Raw genomic sequence first — 20,316 nt, 5'->3', positions numbered from 1 at the left:
AAACTGTGTAAAATACCCATGTGCTTTCTGACAAGAGGAGCAAAAAACATTATTCTCATCAAAAAGAAGTTTGCAACGGAAAGACAAATACAGCATCTTTTCACTCTTATGTGGGAACTAAAAAAATTGATCTCTCAGAAATAGAGCGTTACTAGAGGCAGGGAAGGGTAGAGAGGAGGGAATATAGAAAGAGGTTGGTTAAAGGGCTCAAAATAACAGATAGGAGGAATAAGTTTTAGTGTCCCATAGCATAGTTCTAAAATTTTTTTTAAGGAAAAAAAAAAAGTAGTATGTAACTCTGCCTAAAGTATCCTTAGCATAAAATCTAAAACAAAATTTGTATATAAAATCTTCATTTCAGCATACAGACTCACATCCAAGACAGTGCCTTAAAAAGCATTTTATCAAATGTGTAAGGGCCTACATCAACAGCCATTTGTTCTGTTAACTGTTAACCAGAGCTCAAATTTCTATTTGCCTTTCTTTGACATTTAAATCAACTCTTTATTAACACAAAATCAAACTTTTTTGTTTTTAGTCACAGGGCTTCTCCGTGCTTTCATAGTCGCAAAACTCTCCAAAAAGGGGTTACATAATGAGCAAACAGCGCTGTCCCAAAGTTGTTAGGATGCAAAGCCCTTTTGTTCTATTGTATCTCACAGGAATATGTTCTACAAAACACTTCAGGGAATGCCCATGGAGGTCTTCCCTCCATTTCCTTTACACCATATTCTCTGATAGAGCACTGGGAAAAATTAGAAGTTTAACCCAAGAACAAGCTGCAGTTGTCACCAGTTGGCTCAGGCAGTAAAACATTTAGGGAAGTCTTGTTAAATATGTTGTACAGAAGATCTCTGATCCTTTTGCATAGAAATGTCACAGAGCATCCTTATAAATGACTTCTTGATAGAAGCAGTGAAGGGCTCCTGAAGAACACATAAATGTTCTCATAGAATGACTCACAGATAGAAGGTAGGAAGCAAAAAGGGAGCGAGGGAAGGAATTCAGACAGAGTAAATCATGTGACCTGTTCATCTGTCTTGAGGAACCTGGGTACCATACTTACATGGCCATGTTGATCCAGTTCATTGTTGGTGAGTTTCACCTTTTCAAAAGAAACCATCTGTTTGAGTAGCTGTTCACCAGTAAAAGGAGAGTCAGGGTGCACATACAGCCTATGAAAGTCAGAAGAAAATTTTATGGAGATTTAAAAAATAAATAAATAAATAAATTATTAATTATTTATTTAATAAATAATAAATAAATTATTAATTATTTATTTATTTATTTATTAAATAAAGGAACAGATAAACCTAAAATAAATGGCAAATTTTATTTGCCCATATGCCTCAAATTTATTAATGCCACAATGCTAAAATAACTCTAAAACATCTGAAGTATTTATTCATGTTTCAATGATCTAGAGAGGCAATACATAATCAATTTCCTATTATCTGCTGAGCAAGCCTTTTTTTTGTAGTTTATTTTTTTTTATTATATCATAGCTGTGTACATTAATGAGATCATGGAGCATCATACACTGGTTTTATATACCATTTGACATATTTTCATCACACTGGTTAACATAGCCTTCCCGGCATTTTTTTAGTTATTGTGTTAAGACATTTATATTCTACATTTAGTAAGTTTCACATGTACCCTTGAGCAAGCCATTTTTAAAGGATGTATTGTCTTTTTCCACTATCTAGCTACCAATCTGCTTCTGTCAAATACATATCTTATTGGTGGAAGCACTTTCAAAAAATAAACTGGGCTACACTAATTGCATTATGATTTCCTATCATTATATGTCTGAAAACACAAATAAATTTTAAAATTTATTTTACTGTTTTACAGATGGGTCTCACTCTGTTGCCCAGGCTGGAATGCAGCAGCATGACCGCAGCTCACTACAACCTGGAACACCTGGGCTCAAGCGATCCTCCCATCTCAGAATCCCAAGCAGCTAGAACTATAAGCCACCATGCCCAGCTTATTTTTTTTAACTTTTCTTAGAGATGGATCTTGCTATGTTGACCAGGCTGGTATTGAACTCCTCGACTCAAGTGACCTTCCCAGCTTAGCCTCCGAGATTTCTGGGATTATTGGCATGAGCCACTGCAGCCAGCAACACAAAGAAGAAAATAATTTTATAAAAGAGAAAATAATTTTATAAAATTTATTTCAACTTTAAGGTGACTCAGTTTAAAGTTTGTGTCTTTATAAATGCAAGACAGAGTAATTTTAATAGAGCAACACAGAATTTTTATTAGTCCATAGATCAGAGTTGAAAGTCTATTACCTCTTCTGGTAACTTAAACATTACTACTTTCATCATCAACCATTTATGTGCACGCCAAATGAGAGCTGAAACAAGCTGGATACAATTCAAATTATTCAATTTATTTATCTATAAACAGCTTAAGGAAAAAAAGTGATTTCATGGGGGAAAAATTATCATTTGTTAATCAGTTGCTATGTTCAACGCAATCTTTTACTCACTCACATTTAAATGTAGGTAATTTATTCTACTTGTGACCATCACCATCACTGTTTATTTGATTATCTTTAGGTGTGCTCACAACTGTATTTTTTTTTTTTTTTTTGAGACAGAGCCTCAAGCTGTCGCCCTGGGTAGAGTGCCATAGCATCACAGTTCACAGCAACCTCCAACTCCTGGGCTCAAGCAATTCTCCTGCCTTCACGTCCCAAGTAGCCGGGACTACAGGCACCCGCCACAATGCCCAGCTATTTTTTAGTTACAGCCATCATTGTTGTTTGGCTGGCCTGGCTGGATTTGAACCCATCAGCTCAGGCACTGAACCACATAACTGTATTTCTTTTCAATTTCAAAACCACGTTCTTCCCTCCAAAAAAATCCAAAATTATTTAAAGTCTGAAATGTGGATAAAATGTTCCCTCTTTAAGAATTGCATTCAACACACGAAATCACATTAATGGAATATTAATTCATTTAAATATCAATCATGTACTTTAAAGGAAAGGAAATGTCTGATATGAAAAAGCAACATTTTAGATCACAAATAATGTCTTGCCCATCATTATAATCAAATGATATTATCAAACATAGTAGCTTTTGCTTAGAAATGACTGACTCATGGACTTCAGTGTGAAATAAAATGTCTCAAACACAAAAAAATTTTACCATCGGTATAAAAATTATCACCTCCCAAATTCTTCATTTTTACCTTATGGAGACAGAAAATATAGCAAACTTTTAAAAATAATAATAAAGAATAATGGCTAAATTATCTAAAATATTCTTATCCTATTACACACTAAGCAATTTTCTTTAATATTAATATAAATAAACTGAACTAGGATGAATAAAAATCACACAAGAAACCTCTCCTCTCTCAAGTCCCCCCAAGGACTTAAAATTCCAGCAATAGCTTAAACATGCTTCAGTTAAGATAGTGTATTGGTACACACTTTCCTTCTCCAACCAGAACAGATTAGTAACATAAACAAGGCATGTCATATTTCCAAAGTCTTGCTGGCCTGCACCAGTTACTTCCCCATACCTTCAGATAGGAAGAAAATGTATGTTAAGTAAGGAAGATTAACTTCTTAGAGAAAACACAAGAAAAAATGGGGGAGAGGGGGATCACTTGTAGAAAATGGTTAGGAATCTGCTAAAATGCATATTCTTTTTGTTTAAAACAATATTGAAAAGTTTGAAAAGAAGTTCAAGAATAATAGTAAATAGCCATTTATCAGTAAATTGTAGAGAACACTTCTATTAATTTTGACTCTTGCTCAACTAGAATCCTTTTTTTTTTTCCATTTCTTAGTCCTGACTGTTATTTAATACGCTGACTTGGAAGGGTTGGGAAGATTTCATTTCTAGTCTCTTATGAGAATAGAAAACTCTGAGAAATTACTTTTAATCTGTTCTCTAGTGCACTAATATACTCTAAGCTGATAAATGTTATCAACTACTGATTAAGCCAAATATTCTACCTAAACTGAATGTATAAATTGTCTGTTGATTCTGTGCTGTGACTGGGACGCAGACAAGACACTTACAAAGAGCCAGCCATAACTTAAAAGTTCCTAATTCTGTCCATTTAAATAAATTCTTAGCTCTGATACAAACTTTCAATCAATAAAAAAAATAGATAGCCATAAAACAACTTAAAAGCTGTGAGGCTTGGTTTTAGAACCCAAAATATAAAGTCAGCTAATATTCTTTGTTTTGTATTAAAGTATGCAGTTATTTAATAGATTCCTATTACTTAAGCTAGTATTATTCATTTAAGCAAATACATGTCCTCCCTGCACCTCCCCCCAGCTTATTTGGTTAAAGCAGCAACAATAAAGGGTTGCATGTGATCTTTTCAAATAGGATACTCCTAGAAAAATACTATAAGAAGTAATTTCCACACAAATAAACATATGTGGTCTCTAATATGTTAACTGAGTAATGTAATATTTCATGTAAAAGAATATTAACTTGTTGAATTATATTCATCCACTAAAATTACAATGGGAGGAAAAAGTTTGCTTTTTTTTTTTTTTTTACTTAAAATCTCTGAGCCCTTTACTGGTTAAAAATAATATAATTTTACCTAAATGTATACAGATATAAATACATGACTAATAAATATTTACTATAAGCAACAACTTTACTAAAATGCACTTTCCTAAAAATAACTTGAGGGCAACCACCTCACCAGTAGGTTTATTAGTCTGGTTCTAAGCAGCAATTAAAAATGATGTCTCTGTATGTATGTCTACATACAAAACGGGTCCACATTTCTAATGAGCACTCAAATCAAAATTTAAGAATAGCTTTGAAAGGAATTACTGGATAACGAAAGATAAAATTAAAGACAAATGCTTTCTCTGCGCAGGAGCTACCTTTCTCAGAGACTCGCCCATATTTCAAACAGTCGTGCCGGCAGTGTTCAAGCTTGGAATGCTCTCTTGCCAGAACCCGCTGCTTTGAAAACAAATCTGCTTAAAATTCACACAAGCCGAGGAGACATTCTGCCAGAAGAGTTACTATCACACTTTGCTTGGGGAAAAATCCAAGTTACCAACCTGGCTGGCAGGGGTGGGTCAGCCTTGCCGGCCACCAGCCAGGAGGACCGGTGGTAGGCGTAGCGGTACCTCTTGTTGTCCACAGGGACTATGTCCATCAGGACTATGTACTTGGCTTCAGGATCCACGCCAGAAAATGACACCCGGATGGTTGGAAACATCCTCCTGACAGAGAGACAGAAAAATAGCCCCGTTCACGCCGACTGCTGAACTGACCCCAACGCCCCTTCCCACCCTGTCAATTCCCCAGCCCTCCTTTTATTTTTTGCAAAGCCACAAAGATGCAAATACAGGGACAGGACTCTCTCTCAAGCATGTCACCTTTACACGAGTATTCACTGCTAGGTGAAAAGGTGTGTGTGTTAGCGAGAGATGAGGGGAAATCCTATGCGTTTTAATGTTCAAGCACATTAGGACCCACAGTCTCTCAGGAGCTGAGGAATACAAGTCACAGGCAGCCCAGCGAGAAAACTCAGCTTTTGTAAAATAAACGCCAACAGCCACTGGGGTTTCTCAGATGGGTTTCAAAGAACCTTTAAGTATTTCCCAGGGTCCCAAGAGCTGCAGCAAACAAGTTCAGGGAACCACCAACCTTCACAGCCTTTGCCTTGTCCGGACGGCCCCGCACCCCAGCGGCTTCCTGCTCGGCCAGAGCCTGCCAGGCTCCAGCGGCCGGCGGCGCCAAGAGGCCCCCACGCCAGTGCTCCTTCCTACCCGGAATGTTATCGGTTCAAATTTCATTCTTCCGCCTGGTTTTAATTTTAGTTTTTAATAGAATCTGGCAGCTTCTGCAAATTGAAGCTGATAAAAGGGATGCTACCCACCTCCCTCAAAGCACCAGCAGCCCACCCTGCACCCTGAGCACAAGTTCCCCTTCCCTGGAGCTCCTAACCCTGCACTCCCAAACCTCCCAGGAGCAGGGAGCGGGCACCTGGGGCAGTGCGCCTTCCTCATGCCTGTGCCCTCCTCATCAAAGCTCGGGGTGGGAGGGTTCCCCTCGCCAGATTCCAGGAACACAAACTCTCCACAGCTCCTTCCAAAAGCCAGCTGGTGGAGAGAAGCCCTCCTTGAGCAAGGCTGCCTTTCTGTGCTCTAAAACCACCAGGACGTCTCCCCCATGCTCCACTCCCCAGTCGCCAAGGTCCAACTACCTGCCAGACTTGGTGATGATCATCTCGGTACCCAGCTCGTGGAATTTGTCCCAGAGTTCCTTGGTCTCCAGGCTGCAGGCAATTTTGGCCATTTCCTCACTGGGAATTATGGGGGTGGTGGGGATGAGAGGCTCAGTGCAGAGAGAGGAGGAGGCTGGGCTGCTGCCGCCTCCACTACCAAACTCCCCGTGAGCATCCAGGCTGGTCAGCTCACCCAGGGGCTGGGCACAGGATGACTTCTCTACAAATTGCTCTGGAAGCAAAGAGAATGGAGAATGACAGCTGACACTGTCCAACGAGGAAAGATTCTGAAAGCAGAACAGCATAATTAAAACAGGCACCTGGATTTGACTCAGAAAAGTAAAACTGAGAAACTCCAGGACGGCAAGGATTACCCATCGCTGTACAAAATGGTACCTGAGATTTCCGTGGAGTGACATTCTCAGTGCTTACTTACTAAGCCAAACTAGTGAGTTCTAGAACCATGGCTTGCTATTACCATTACTGAAACCCACTTTGAGGTATAAAAATGTGAGGAATGAAAAAGGGAAAAGGTGGTATGATCATAAGAAATAAAAAGCAAGTATTCCTAAAGTTATTCTTTTGAGACTCTAGACTTAGCAGCTTATGGAACCTGGTTCTAGTCCTGCCTCTTTAACAACCAGGAATGACTTTCTCCATGGAGATCCAAAGAGTGAGGAAATCAGTACCTTTCTCATTTTGAGAGGAACTTTCCCTTCCCTCCTGGAGCCCTCTCTCTATAGGAGAAAAGGAAATGAGGAGAGAGAGGTGGGAGAAAAGTGGAGTGTTTTGTTTTTTTTTTTTAAGTCACTTCACTTCTGTGCCTGGCACTCAGTTTTCTAGGTTTGGTGATAAGAGAGTGAGATTAGAATGTTTTTATAATATTCCTTCCAGCCTAAGACATTAAGAAAACATCCTAGCACAGAGGTGGCTAAATCACGGGAGCAGGCTCTGTGGGCCATTTTTTGGACTAGGCATGGAATAATTATGGAGGGGAGACGTTTATCATTCTTTTCTCCCCCAAACATGCTAGAAGTGAGGAAAACAACCCCAGCCCTAGACTAGAGGTCATTAAAGTGGGATGACTGCTTTGCCATCTACCACCAGGTTGGAATACCACTGCCTATGAATCAAGCATTCTGCTCCACAGCTGATAAGGGTCTGGGACTACACCAGTCACTTTGATGGCATGGGGGTGGTGGTGGTGGTTGTAATTGTCCCAATTATCTTCCATCCCTTAAAAAAGAAACTCCTTGAATTTGCAATGTGAAGGTGATCTCTTACAAGGACTCTGTTCTAAAAACCCTCAGAAATAAAAACAAGTTCTAAATAGATGCACGTAGATTGTATAATATATGTATATGATATATATGGGCATGTGTGACATGTATATATCATAAAATGCTTTGTTACTCCTCACACTTCTTCTTAATGTAGGGAAAAAATAGAGAACTTTTACTTTTCTTCTCATGCAATGATAATCCAACTTATGGAACAGTTTTAAATTAATAACAAATGACTGCCATCCTGGGGCTTTTTTTCATATTTAAAGAAAAGAAACCAGGCCATAGAAAAATCTTATTTTCTACTATTATTTTCAGAAACACATTCACATGTCTTTACAGGGAACTAAGAAGTAGCCTTTAAATTTTTCTTATTTTCTGATGAGTGAAAGAGGCATACTCCCCCCAGCCATGGACAGACCAATGCATCAGAGTTGGGAAGTAGAGGAGAAAGAAAATAAACATAAATGTTCTAGTGGACTGAGACAGTTCTTTAAAATAGAGTTTGTAAGTTTAAACAGGCCATCTGTGGGACACTTTGGAAGCTCTGCCTCCCTGCCCCCACATTTGCTTTAACAGAAGCTTAGATGTTCTTCTTGCTAGAGCTCTTGGTTTGCAGTCATTGACTGTGCTCTGCTGAGAGGTAGGGGATAAGAACGCCTGCTAGTTCTTTCAGAGCCTTTTTCAAAAACCAGAAAGGATGCTCATTTTATGGACTATAATGTGGTAGTGTTGTGAGCTGGGGGTGGCTTTATAGTGAGGATTTGGAAATACAGAAAGCAGTTTTCTTAGGAAAATAGAGAAGGAAATAATATTGAAATGACAGTGCAACTGGAGTTGGCATGTTTCCCTGTCTGCACTTCTGTCAAGAATTTTAACCTGACATCCTCCTTTCCTGCTAGGTACCAAACTGAATGTAATGAATTCAGGAGCCACCTAAACAAGAGGAGATACTGTTGAGAAGTCCCATAATATAAGATTGAAACTGGTAGTTAATCAGGGTTTGTTTGATTGGTTTTCATTTCTTTGTAGGTCCAGGTTTAGTAAGAGGTACAGGGGAGAAAAGGGAGTGAAAACCATAGAGGAGAGACTGTGTTTTCTGAAGAGCTCTTGGTTTCTTTTTCTTTGGTTCTAAATTTCTACAGAAATTCTAGTTCTGTCTTCTCTCTGTCCATGAACCTTATTTTTCATCTCTATAACTTCCTCTTCCATACTGTTTTAATATTATTATTGTTATTATTATTATGAATGTGATATGTTAAAGTACTGGGAAGATTGGGGGGGGAAAGAAAAAAATTGGAATGAGTTAAAAAAGAAAAATTACCTTATCACTATGACTATTTTCATTATTTTAGGGATACCAGATAATCAGGATATGCAATAACTATTTCTTAAGGACCCAAAAGACTTCAGGAGCACTTCTTTTTCTCTCAATTGTAAGGGGACTTTAAAACTCTTAACTGGGCAGTTTCTTTTCCACACAATTCATTAGCGTTTAGGAGAACATAATCCCTCTCCTCTCTTCACTACTCTCTTCACTATGAGCCTTCTATAAATGGTAACGGTTGTTAAATAAATGATAGAACTAAAAGTTGAGGAACTTGGGAAATGGTTACTGGTTAATGTTTTTGCCAATCTCAACCAAAAATGATGACAGTTATAAGATAGTGTCTTACTGGTAAGTCTGGAGCTTCTGTGAAGAATGTGTTCAGGTGAGGAGAAATGGCTTTTTCTACAGAACTCTACAGTTATTTTAAGGAGCTGTTTAGTCTCTTCAAATCAGAGGAAAACAAAATTAAACGGGTTTCTTGTGAAGTTACATAATGTCGCCTTTGTTTTAAATGCACAAACAGGTGTTACATGCACAGTAAATCGTGTTAGGCCTTAAAAGGGGCTTATTAATTTTATACTCCTGAATGCTTTTATTCCAACAATCATAAACACGCTCATCCCCATATGTCTAGACAAACAGGGAGAGCGACTAGCCCAAATTCAAGCTGCGATACTCACAGCATTTAACAGACTGCCAAGTCCCCAAAGAAAACTTAGACCTTAAAGAAAAAACTTCCTATTCGCGACGTATGGCTCAAGGCCTTAGTGTGAGAAGCTGCCGCGAGCCTCCCAAAGGCAGGAGACCGAGGGACAGACGGATGCCCAACGCCTCCGTCCCCTGCACACGGCGGACAGCCAGGCAACTCCACTTACCCAGGGGTTTGATGGTGTTCTCCGTCGCCTCCTTCTCCTTGGAGCCGCCGCTCGACATAAGCGCGGCGATGGAGAAGGCGTTGGCCCGGGAGGACAGCTGCGGCTTGGGAGACGCCGTGAACTCCATGGTCCCCGGCGCGCGTTCTTGGCCCGGGACAGGGTCTGCTGAACTGCCGTCCAGCTTCCCCAAGGAAGACAAAGACCCGAAACAGAGCGCAAAGTTTCCCAGTGCGGTCGCAATCACAACCACAGTGGAGCCGGAGACTTCAGAAAAGTCAGCTCCAACCTCCCCAAGGGCTACGCATTGGCCTCTCCTCTTCCCCACTGCAATGTCCCGGAGCCGCAGAGACTTCGAACAAACCCGAGAGGAAGGGAGAGAACCAACTGGGGACTCCAGCGGGGGCACAAGCTCCGGCGCTCACTGCTGAACTACTGGCTGCACTGCCCGAAGCCGGAAACGAGCATCAGCTGTGCAAAAGCAGAGGGGCCCCTGAGCACCCTCTCCGGGTCCTTCCTCCCTCCCAGGCTGGGGACAGCCGGAGCACCTCAGGCTGCAGAGAGGTGGCTACCTCTCTAGCGCTGCTGCTAGGGCGCCGGCGCCAGGGACTCCGAGCGCCAGCGCGAGGAACGCAGCGGGGCGCGACAGACACTGCGCCCGGGCGCTCGCGGCCCTGCGCCTTAATTTGCTGGCAGCGGCGATCCCGGCGGCCCACAGCCACTCAGCTCTGTCTCACGTCACCGCTTCCTGATTCCGCCACCGGGGGCGGGGCCGCGGACCTGGCGAGGAGCGCGCGCCTAGGGTGCGGCGCCCGCGTGGCCTCGCGCCCCTGTCAGACCCCAGCCCGGCACCCGGTCCGAGAAAGGGGTGTCCGCGTTACGCTGGCGCAGTTACCGCGGACACCGCCGCCTCATCCGCACCCTGGGGCGTCTTGCACACGGTTGCGAGAAGGCACTTTTGTCGCGGCCTGACACCCGGGATCCGGGCGTGGCCCAGCTGGGAAACCTAGACCAGAAGAAAGCTCTGGGAGTTCTCACTTCTTCCATTCTTTTTCTCACGCAGGCTCAAAGTTCCAAAAGAAAGTTGGGAAGCTCTAATAGGAGCGGAAACCCGCGTCGCCGAGCTGGCGCCAACGCTCCAGGGCCCATCTTCTGGGCAACTCCTAGGGCCGAGACACCCATTCTATGGTACCCAAACTCTATCTCCTTGATAGCGGGGCTGAAAAAACGCAGCCCTGAAAAAGATAAGCTGAGGGAGAGCTGCAAGGATGCTGTCAAAACCATGGGATCTGCGGTGCACCAATGCACCTCTCGCCTGGGGTTCCCATTCCTGATAGGGACTATGAAAAGTTGGGGCAGCAGCGGCGGCTGGAGGGAAAGGGAAGGTCTGGTTTTGGAGACATGCAGGGACCATGCGAGGCGCAATGGAAGAGTTCGAGCCTTACAGTTACTGGGCTGAGCGGACACTTAATTCGTTGCTTTTGCAAATGGGGCTGCGACCAGAACTTCCGAAGGCCCTGTTGAAAGGATGTCCTGTTGGCTTTGCTCGGCCTAAATAACTCGAATTCTCCGAATTCGCAGGATAATGCTTCACTTGAAGCCATGTAAACTCAGGCTGACATACACATTCAAGTCGTGGATGTAAATATTTGCTTTCTTTTCCAGCCAGTATGTCTGGCGATTAGGATTGTCTTGGTGGGTCTTGAAAAAAATTAAAGATTAAATTTTAAAACGAAGTAGTTCCTATTTCTCGCGGCACCATCCAAAACTGCTGAAATAAAAATAAGGGGGGAAAGTGAAAGTCAAATAGCTGTTGAGAAGTTTTGTGTAAACAAAATGATGACATCTGAGAAAGTCATGATTTAAGCCTGCCTTGGTTATACCAAGTCAATGGTTTTTAACAAGGTGCTGCCTGAAGGTGATTTTTAAAAGCACTCTGGTTTCATTATCCAAGTGCAAAGTGTCTATAGGACACTATAGAAATTTGGGAAATTCTTGAAACCATACCCTTTGATGCTGGAAGTTGTCTACCCAGTCCCCATTTGCTTTTGAGAGAGAAAACTGGCCTGCAGTGGCCACGAGGCACATCTCCAGTCCACTCCACCAGCCAAAGCAGATGGGAGGACAGGACTCACCCTCCTGGCCCTGCCCCTGTGGCTGTGCAGTTTGCTGGGCATAGATAGTAGCTAAAGCTGTCTGATGACCAGGCAGGCTTTCAGATTAAACCCAGGTTAAGAATAGAGGCTGAGGATGGGATGGTTCTGAAGATCAATTTCCATTCTGGAATCCTTTGCTGGTTTGGAACCATCCAGACCCAAGCTAAACCCTTCAGTTATTAAAGCTCCTCATCCCTTACCCCACAGACATTCTAAACCTGCCCAATGTAAGTGACATTTCTTTCTTTGGAATGCAAGGCACACATTGGTTCCTTTCCCGTATACTTAGGGTTTGTGTCTGGGAAGAAAGGTTTTCCCTTAAGAACTGGGGTTGGGGGTGTTTTTTCAGGGGGATGTCATGGGCACTGAAGACCTTGGTACATATATAAGCTTCAACAGAACGTCAGAGATCTTGTTTGCTGGATTTCGTTTTTTAAAAATTTGCTATGGAATTATACCTCAATTTTCAAAAAGAAAAAAGAAAGAAAACACCATTGGGATTGCATTTCTTTACAGAAGAAAAGCCATGCGTTTTCTTAATTGCCTTAATGGTTCAGATGGAATTTGACACATATTATGAGAACATTTTCAGAAAAAAATGTGGGAGCAAGGGGAAAACTGAATTGCCACAACTAAGATGCTTTCTCCTTTGCAAGTCCAACTTGGCCTCAGCCCAGTTCTGTGTATCTAGTGTGCAGGAAACCCCGACTGGTTCATCCTATTCAAGGTAAAGATGAGCAAGAAAAGCTGAGAGATCTGTAAGATGCGAGAGGCAAACCCGAGGAATTGAAAAGGCCACTTTAAACAAATCCAGGCGCAAAAGGTGAGCCGTTTGGGGATCCCTAGGCTATGCATCTTGCTGGTGTTGAAACCAAGGCAGTAAAACATATGCTGCAACATTATTATCGGGGGCACACTATCCTGCTTTTAGATTTATTGCCTTTGCAAATCAATACGGTGCTATAAAAACGGGGAACCTGTGCTGGGCAGAGAGGTACTGTCAATGGATGATTGAAAGCCTTCTGAACGGATACTGCGGAGTTCTAAGGTCTGTGCAAAACCCCACAGATAGAGCGGGTTAACAGGTAAAACCACCCTGGGGAATGAAACAAAGTAATCACATTAATATATCTCTAGGCTCTTAGACTGACCAGCGGCTGTGGGGGCTGCTTCGGGGTACCAGAAAAGTGCGCTGGACTTGGAGAGGTCTTTGAGTCCTGACCTGGACACGTTATTAGCCTGAATGACTTGGAGAGATCTTTGAGTCCTGACTTTGACACCTTATTAGCCTGGAGACCCCCCAGAGCTTCATTTCCATCATCTAATTTAGAATAAGGCCAATAATTCCTTCCTACCTGGAAGATAGCTCTCCAGATTAATGCGTAAAACGCCTAACATGTAACTAACACCAACAGTTACCCCTATGTAAATAAAGCATAGTATAGAATTTTAAACATCGTATTTAATTTTTGAACTGCAAATTGATCGTAGAGACATCTCTCACATGCTTATGTAGAGCTGTGTAGTTCTGGAATGTGCACAGAGTATTGGTGCCCCATACAGTGATATTGGGCTACTAATTACATCCGTTTAAACTTTGGAGCCTAGGAATGTACGATGATTTTGTTATATGTCTATGTTTGGTTATACGGAGTTTGATTATACGGAGGAGGACTGGAACATATCTCCTTATAAATGCCACATTTTCAAATTCTCATTTGTAGCCTACGGAACTCAGAAGTTAGTCCCAGATAACTGTTCAGGAAGTAATCGGTTTCCCGATTTTGGCCAACTGTCTCTCCTTTAACGGGTGCCAACGCAGACCTCTTCGCTGGAAGCTGCGGGGACCGGTCCTGGGCGGGCCTCTCTGACCCTCCGCAGGCGCCGGGCGGCGGAGCAAAGTGCCTAGCGGAAGACGCGCCCGGCAGCCACGGCTGGCGGCGGGAGAGAAGAGGAGAAAGACGCGTTTCTCCGCACAAGGGCAGCTACTTGAGAACGTGGCTAGAGATCCCTTCCCCATCCTTCCTCCACTTCTTTCCGGTAGATGGTTTAAAAGCGACAAGTAACAGGCCTCGGTGCATTTGGGTTCATAAAATCGATTTACAGAGCAGGAAAGACATCCCAAGCAGTGCGGGGAGGGCCCCTGCAGCCTTTCGGAGGCCGCTGCAGCGCGTCCCCGGGGCGCTCGGAAAGGAGCGCGCGGCCCCGTGCGGGGTAGGGAGCGCGCGGCGCAACCTCGGATTTCACAGAGCGATAAAGAGTCTCAGCCTTTCTGGAGTCCGAGCCTTGGCTCCGACGCACATCTCGGCGGGTTTAATTTGTCTCGAAATCATAGTGGTCCAGGAGAAGCGCCTCCTCCCAGCCCAGGCCGCTGTGAAGTGGCCCTGAACGTCCGGGCCTCAGGCCGACCTCAGAAGCCGCTGGGCCAAAACGCTCAGGGCGCTCTTGCCCGATTCCCGTTGAAAGGGCAAAGCAAAGAGCCAGCTCCTAAGTTTGTCATCTGAAGTTTCCAGGTGGGCTTTGTGTATGGAAACGCGCTGCACTGAGCTCGGGACCTCACCTGCGCCCAGCTGTGACACCAAGAAAAGGGATGTGGTATGAACCTAAGGCAGATCACACCCATCTACAAGTCCCGTGTCATCAGGAGGTGAAGAAAAAGGTCCTTTCGGCTGGAACTCGCGGTCATGCGATGTTAACCCCCCTGGCCTCGGGCTCGCGGTGGCCGTCAGCTGTGCACACCGAAGCCCGGCTACCAGAACCTGCGCAGGGCTCCTGGGACCCCCCCAGGCCTGGCTCTCTTTCTATTCCCACAGGCGCAGTGCCTCAGGGGGCTCGCTGGTGCTCTTGGGCTCCCCAGGGCTCCTGGCCTCACATCCTGCCCGGAGGACCATCCTCAGGGCCCGCTCCTCCCTGCAGCCACTCGTTTCCCATTTCGTCCCCCAGGAGCTCGTGACCACAGGGACCAGCCCTCTGCTCCCCACTCTTCTACTGGTGGCTGAAGAATCCTCCCGCCTGTAATGGGTGCAAGAACTAAAAAACAAAAACAAAACAAACCTCTTTTGACCTTGTGGAGAGGAAACCCAGACCTACTCTCCCCCTCACTCCTGCACCTTCCCTTTCCCCATTCCCCTTCTCCTCCTGCCGCGGTGCTCCCGCCCGCCTCTGGTGTGGAGGCCACCTTCTCTCTGAACCTGGCTGCTGATGAATGACATTTAAATTTTAAATACAGTATTTTGTACATCATGATTTTTGCATGAATTTTGACCGGTTTAAATTACAACATTAAAATATTATTTTCTTGATTATGGAGTTCGTTTTGCATTCTTCTAAATTGTGGCTTCTCATCATGGTCCTGGGACTGTCAGGGAGGTTAAGAATTTGCTAGAAAATAAACTGCTAATAAGAGCGAGAATTTCAAGGCCAAGCTGTAGCTTCAAAAGCATTGCTTCAACATTTAAGGCATGCAGTGCCCTATTAATCTGGAAGCCTGAGGACATGGGTCCCTGCTTCAAAATGAAGATCCTGTTGGCCTGGTGCCCTAGCCTATCCAGGCAGCCTCCTGGAAACTGTGTGGATGGTTCACCCTGCAGCCAAACAGGTGATCTCAGGACACTTCCTGAGCTGCAGTATCCTATCTGTTTAAAAACAAACTCAAAGTAAATGAGAACACTTCTGTATTGCTGGGGTCTTTTTCTTGGAAAGTAGTACCAGTTTGGGGCATGTCATTTCAGAAAATGACCCAGAATCCCACCAGCAACTATGTATTGTCCCCCCTGGTGATCGCTGGAACCCTCCACACATTCTCTGATCACTTCTCACTCTAACTCTTCAGAAGCCGGAGCCAACTGTTTTGGTGACAACCTATCCACATTTTTGTCAGGAGATTTGGGATATCAAGGTGAGGAAGACCCAGGCAGGAAGCCACCCCCTAGGTTTCTGCTGCCAGAAACTCACCCAGAGACTCACCAAGAGAACTTCATCTTATTCCCAGCGGTGGCAAAATTCATTTTGTAAAGACTTGGATGCCGATTCCTAACTATCAACAACGGCTCTACAGACTTGTATTATTACGTAAGGGAACAAAGATGTATGTATCTAATGAAAAATAAAGAATGCAGAGTATTTGTTCATTTATCCAGTATTAACCTAGTACTTACTCTGGGCTGGGCACTGTGATAGGCTCTGGGAATAGAAGAATAGTGAACAGCTCAGTGGTTAGGGTGCCAGCCACATGCTCCAGGGCTGGTGGGTTTGAAGCTGGTCTGGGCCTGTTAAACAAACATACAAAAAAAAAAATAGCCATACGTTGTGCTGGGTGCCTGTAGTCCCAGCCACTAGGGAGGCTGAGGCAATAGACTCACTTGAGCCCAAGAGTTTGAGGTTGCTGTGAGCTATGATGCCATGGCACTCTGCCTAGGTTGACAAAATGAGACTCTGTCTCAATAAAAAAAAAAAAAAGAAAAGAAAAGAATAGTGAACAGAACCCTTAAATTCCTGCCTCCTGCAACTCACAGTCTGGTGGAAGACAACAGTAATAAACACATAAACAAGTACAAGAAATAGAAATTGTGATAAAAGCTAGAGAAAACTAGGAGCAGACATAAAAAAAAATTCTTACTTGTGGGCATTCATTTCTTCTGGGATAGGCACTGGCTTGTTGATGTGGGGATGGGGGTGGATAGCTTGCATATGATCCCTGCCCCTCAAGAGTTCAAACCCTAACTAAGAGATATATAAAAAGTAACCATACGGAAAATATACATTACATTCCCCTCAATATTTTTCTAAAAGAATTCTTGGAATGTAGAGGTGTAATAGCTTAAAGTTAAATACTCATAAGGGGGAATAAACAACTTTAATAAAAGCCCTGGTGAAGGAAGATGTTGGGCATTGCCACTTCTGTTTTCACACTTGTACTATACAGAATACTATATAGTAAGTGATGATACAGTAAGTGATGATAACATGAACTTACATTGAGTTTGTTGTGAAGGTTAAATGAAAACAATGTCCGTGTAAAGGCAAAGGACATCACAGGGAACACTATTTGCCAACCCCAGAACTCGGGGAAAGCCTCCTTTTCTGCTTTGGGATGATATAAATTCAGCCTGACCAAGAAGCCTGTTTAAGAGCCAGAATTTCAACCCTGCACTCAAGGAGTTGAGAAACAGTTCTGGGATCTGTGTGCTGGTCTCAGGAGCTCTGCTGTTGAGGGCGAAATACACAAACAGCCAAGGGGCCAGGGACAGCTCCCTACAGATACATAAACTGTGGCCTCTCTGCTGTAAACATCTTTGCTAGAGCGGCTGGCTGCCCGCAGTCCTCCTCACTGCTGGATTCTGGTCTATTAACTCATGTATTTCAAGTTGTGGGTGACTTTTCAAAGCATTTCAGAGAGCATATACTGTGCATTTAGTATGTGCCAAGAGCTACACTAGAGGCTTTAAATGAAATATATGTTGCCCATAACATAAGGCAGATTATTGAACATATTTAGGTTGCAGAAAATGATGCTTGCAGGGCTAAATAATTCACTTGCTCAAGGGCACATGGATAGTTTCAGGGTTGAGCAAGATGTGGTCCTGATCTGTGTGACTAAAGTCTATTTGCTCTCCAACCATAACCTCCATTTCTATCTTAACCTCAATTTTTGGATTATTCTTAGTCTGGGTCTCTATCACTAACTGGACCCGTTTGCTGGTCTTGAAGCAGCATTTAGGAGGAGGGGGCTGGATTTTCTTGGCTTGTTTGTAAATAAGAACTCCAGAACCCCCAAACACGTATATTTGTTATTTGCCCATTGGACACTTGAAAATGGCAGAATATGGGCAGCCATGCCTGGAATGTCCAGCCTCCACTCTCCTGGTGAGAAAAGCAGGACTAAGTACAAGTCTTTCCCTCTTATGTGGGGACCCCCGGACCCCGGTGATCTGGGACCCCGGTGATCTTTGCAATTTCCTTTTTTCTTTTCTGAGGGTAAGTACCTAGTAATCATCTGCAGTTCGGCAGGGGCAGCCAAGGCGCAGAGGGTCACAGCTCTGACATGAGTCTGCGCTGATCACCCCGGTGGCCTGCGTGCTAGTCGGGGCACCCCTCCCTGCAGCACTTGTATTCTCTGAGTATCCCGAGATTTTGAATGCAGGCTGGCAGGGCTCAAAGCCAGTGCTGTTCTGTGATAGTCATGTGTCCCTGGGCAGTCTGACCTGCTCTGAGTCTTAGTTTCCCTAGTTGTGAAGGGAGGCAGGTGTGATCGTGGTCTGGACCTCCACAGAAGACTGTGCGGATTGCGTGACATGGTGTGACACGCGAGTTGAGCGCTGGGGGAGTGGCTACCCCAGCTAGGGCAACGCGATAGCGGAGTCTGACACTTGGCGCTGGAGAGGCGCAGACACTCTGCCAGGTGTTTGCCAGGCGTGCTCTGGCCTTCTGGTCTGGGATCCGTCGGTCTTCTCTTTCCCTAACCTACTCCATCCTTAGCAGGCATCTTTAGTCCCGCACGTCCTGTAGTGGTGGACTCTGCTAAAGGCGCCTCCCAAGCCGACGCTATGGGGATTGAGCCGTGGAGAGACAGAACCAAACCCTATTCTCTGTTCCGATGCTCAGGCCTCTCACTCGGCACCGGAGATCGGAGATGATTTCCCCAGACTTGGCCGCCGAAGTCCCTAGGGTTGTCGCACAGACGTAGAGTTACAGCCCCTGCCGCTGCTGGTCCCTGCTGGGTCGGCGGTAACGACGTCGCTGGCGGCGGCAGGGGCCTTCCGGTGGCTGCCCAGCCATTTAATCAGGGCTATTATCAGACTTGGCTTGCAGGATGGCGCCGGCCGAGCTTTACCCCCATTAGCACAGGGCAGAGTGGGGGCTGGGTCTTGAGGCCTCAGCCTGTTCCGGCCAGCCGTAGTGTTTCTGGGGCGCGGTGAGAAAGGCAGACCCGGTGGCTTCAGCAATCTCCAGCCAGTCCTCAGGCAGACGTTTGACTCGAGTTTTATTTCCTAGCTCCCCATCTGACACTTTACTAGCTCCGTGCCTGTAGAGCAAACCACTGAACGTCTCTAACCTCAGTTTCCTCATCTGTGAAATAGGTCTAGATAGGTATTTAACTCAAGGTTGTGAAAATTAAATACGATGAAGCATCTTTTGTGCAGCGACCAGGCACGAATAAATAGGGTCACTTCTACTAGTGATTAAGGACTTGCTAGTTTTACCCTGACTTTACTGGGTGACCGACTGGGTTCAAGAGTTAACCCCACAATTTATTTACTACCTGTGTGGCTTTGGGCAAGTCACCACATCCCTGGACTGTTGTGTGCATTAAATGAGTTGCCCATGTAGAATGCCAAAGACAGAGTAGGCTCTCTTTAGGAGAGCTCTTCGCTACTAGAAAAATGTTTTTCTTTTTTTTAAATGCTCATCATCTTTAATCATCAGAGAAATGCAAATCAAAACTACCTTGAGATACCATCTAACTCCAGTAAGATTAGCCCATATCACAAAATCCCAAGACCAGAGATGTTGGCCTGAATGTGGAGAAAAGGGAACATTTCTACACTGCTGGTGGGAATGCAAATTAATACATTCCTTGTGGAAAGATGTTTGGAGAACACTTAGAGATCTAAAAATAGATCTGCCATTCAATCCTATAATTCCTCTACTAGCTATATACCCAGAAGACCAAAAATCACAACATAACAAAGATATTTGTACCAGAATGTTTATTGCAGCCCACCTCACAATTGCTAAGTCATGGAAAAAGCCCAAGTGCCCATCGATCCACGAATGTATTAATAAATTGTGGTATATGTACACCATGGAATATTATGCAGCCTTAAAGAAAGATGGAGACTTTACCTCTTTCATGTTTACATGGATGGAGCTGGAACATATTCTTCTTAGTAAAGTATTCAAGAATGGAAGAAAAAGTATCCAATGTACTCAGCCCTACTATGAAACTAATTTATGGCTTTCATATGAAAGCTATAACCCAGTTATAACCTAAGAATATGGGAAAGGGGGAGAAGGAGGGGAGAGAGGGGGGAGGATGGGCAGAGGGTGGATGATTGGTGTGATTATGCCTGTGGTGCATCTTACAAGGGTACATGTGAAACTTAGTAAATGTAGAATACAATTGTCTTAATACAATAACTAAGAAAATGCCTGGAAGGCTATGTTAGCCAGTGTGATGAAAATGTGTCAAACTGTTTATAAAACCAGGGTATGGTGCCCCATAATCGCATTAATGTACACAGCTATGATTTAATATTAATAAAAAAAGAAAAATTTTTTTTAAAATCTCAAACTTAAACAAAAAAATCTCCCTACAGGCAGACAACTGTCTCCTAAGGTTAAAGGCTATTTAAGTGGCTGGAGCTCAGGTTTAGGACCGGAAAGGGGGAGTGAATCATCAACAGTATCTTCTGCCCTCCAGCGTTTCCTCCTGTG

The 20,316-nt window shown here is 44.1% G+C and overlaps 1 protein-coding gene across 1 annotated transcript in view; it reads right to left on the bottom strand.

The window, feature by feature from the left end:
• TBX20 (T-box transcription factor 20) overlaps positions 1-10,429 on the bottom strand; it is a 53,093-nt gene extending 42,664 nt beyond the window's left edge. Inside the window, exons 1-4 of the mRNA XM_053553510.1 lie at positions 9,728-10,429; positions 6,219-6,471; positions 5,068-5,232; positions 1,067-1,175 (exon numbers count right to left, since the gene is read on the bottom strand). Coding sequence (XP_053409485.1) covers positions 1,067-1,175; positions 5,068-5,232; positions 6,219-6,471; positions 9,728-9,854 — 654 coding nt within the window. The 5' untranslated portion in view covers positions 9,855-10,429. The remainder of the gene's footprint in view (positions 1-1,066; positions 1,176-5,067; positions 5,233-6,218; positions 6,472-9,727) is intronic.
• Positions 10,430-20,316: the final 9,887 nt, after the last annotated feature.

This window comes from Nycticebus coucang, chromosome 11, assembly GCF_027406575.1.
Source record: "Nycticebus coucang isolate mNycCou1 chromosome 11, mNycCou1.pri, whole genome shotgun sequence".
Taxonomy (NCBI): domain Eukaryota; kingdom Metazoa; phylum Chordata; class Mammalia; order Primates; family Lorisidae; genus Nycticebus; species Nycticebus coucang.
This window is presented reverse-complemented; position numbering and strand designations above follow the sequence as displayed.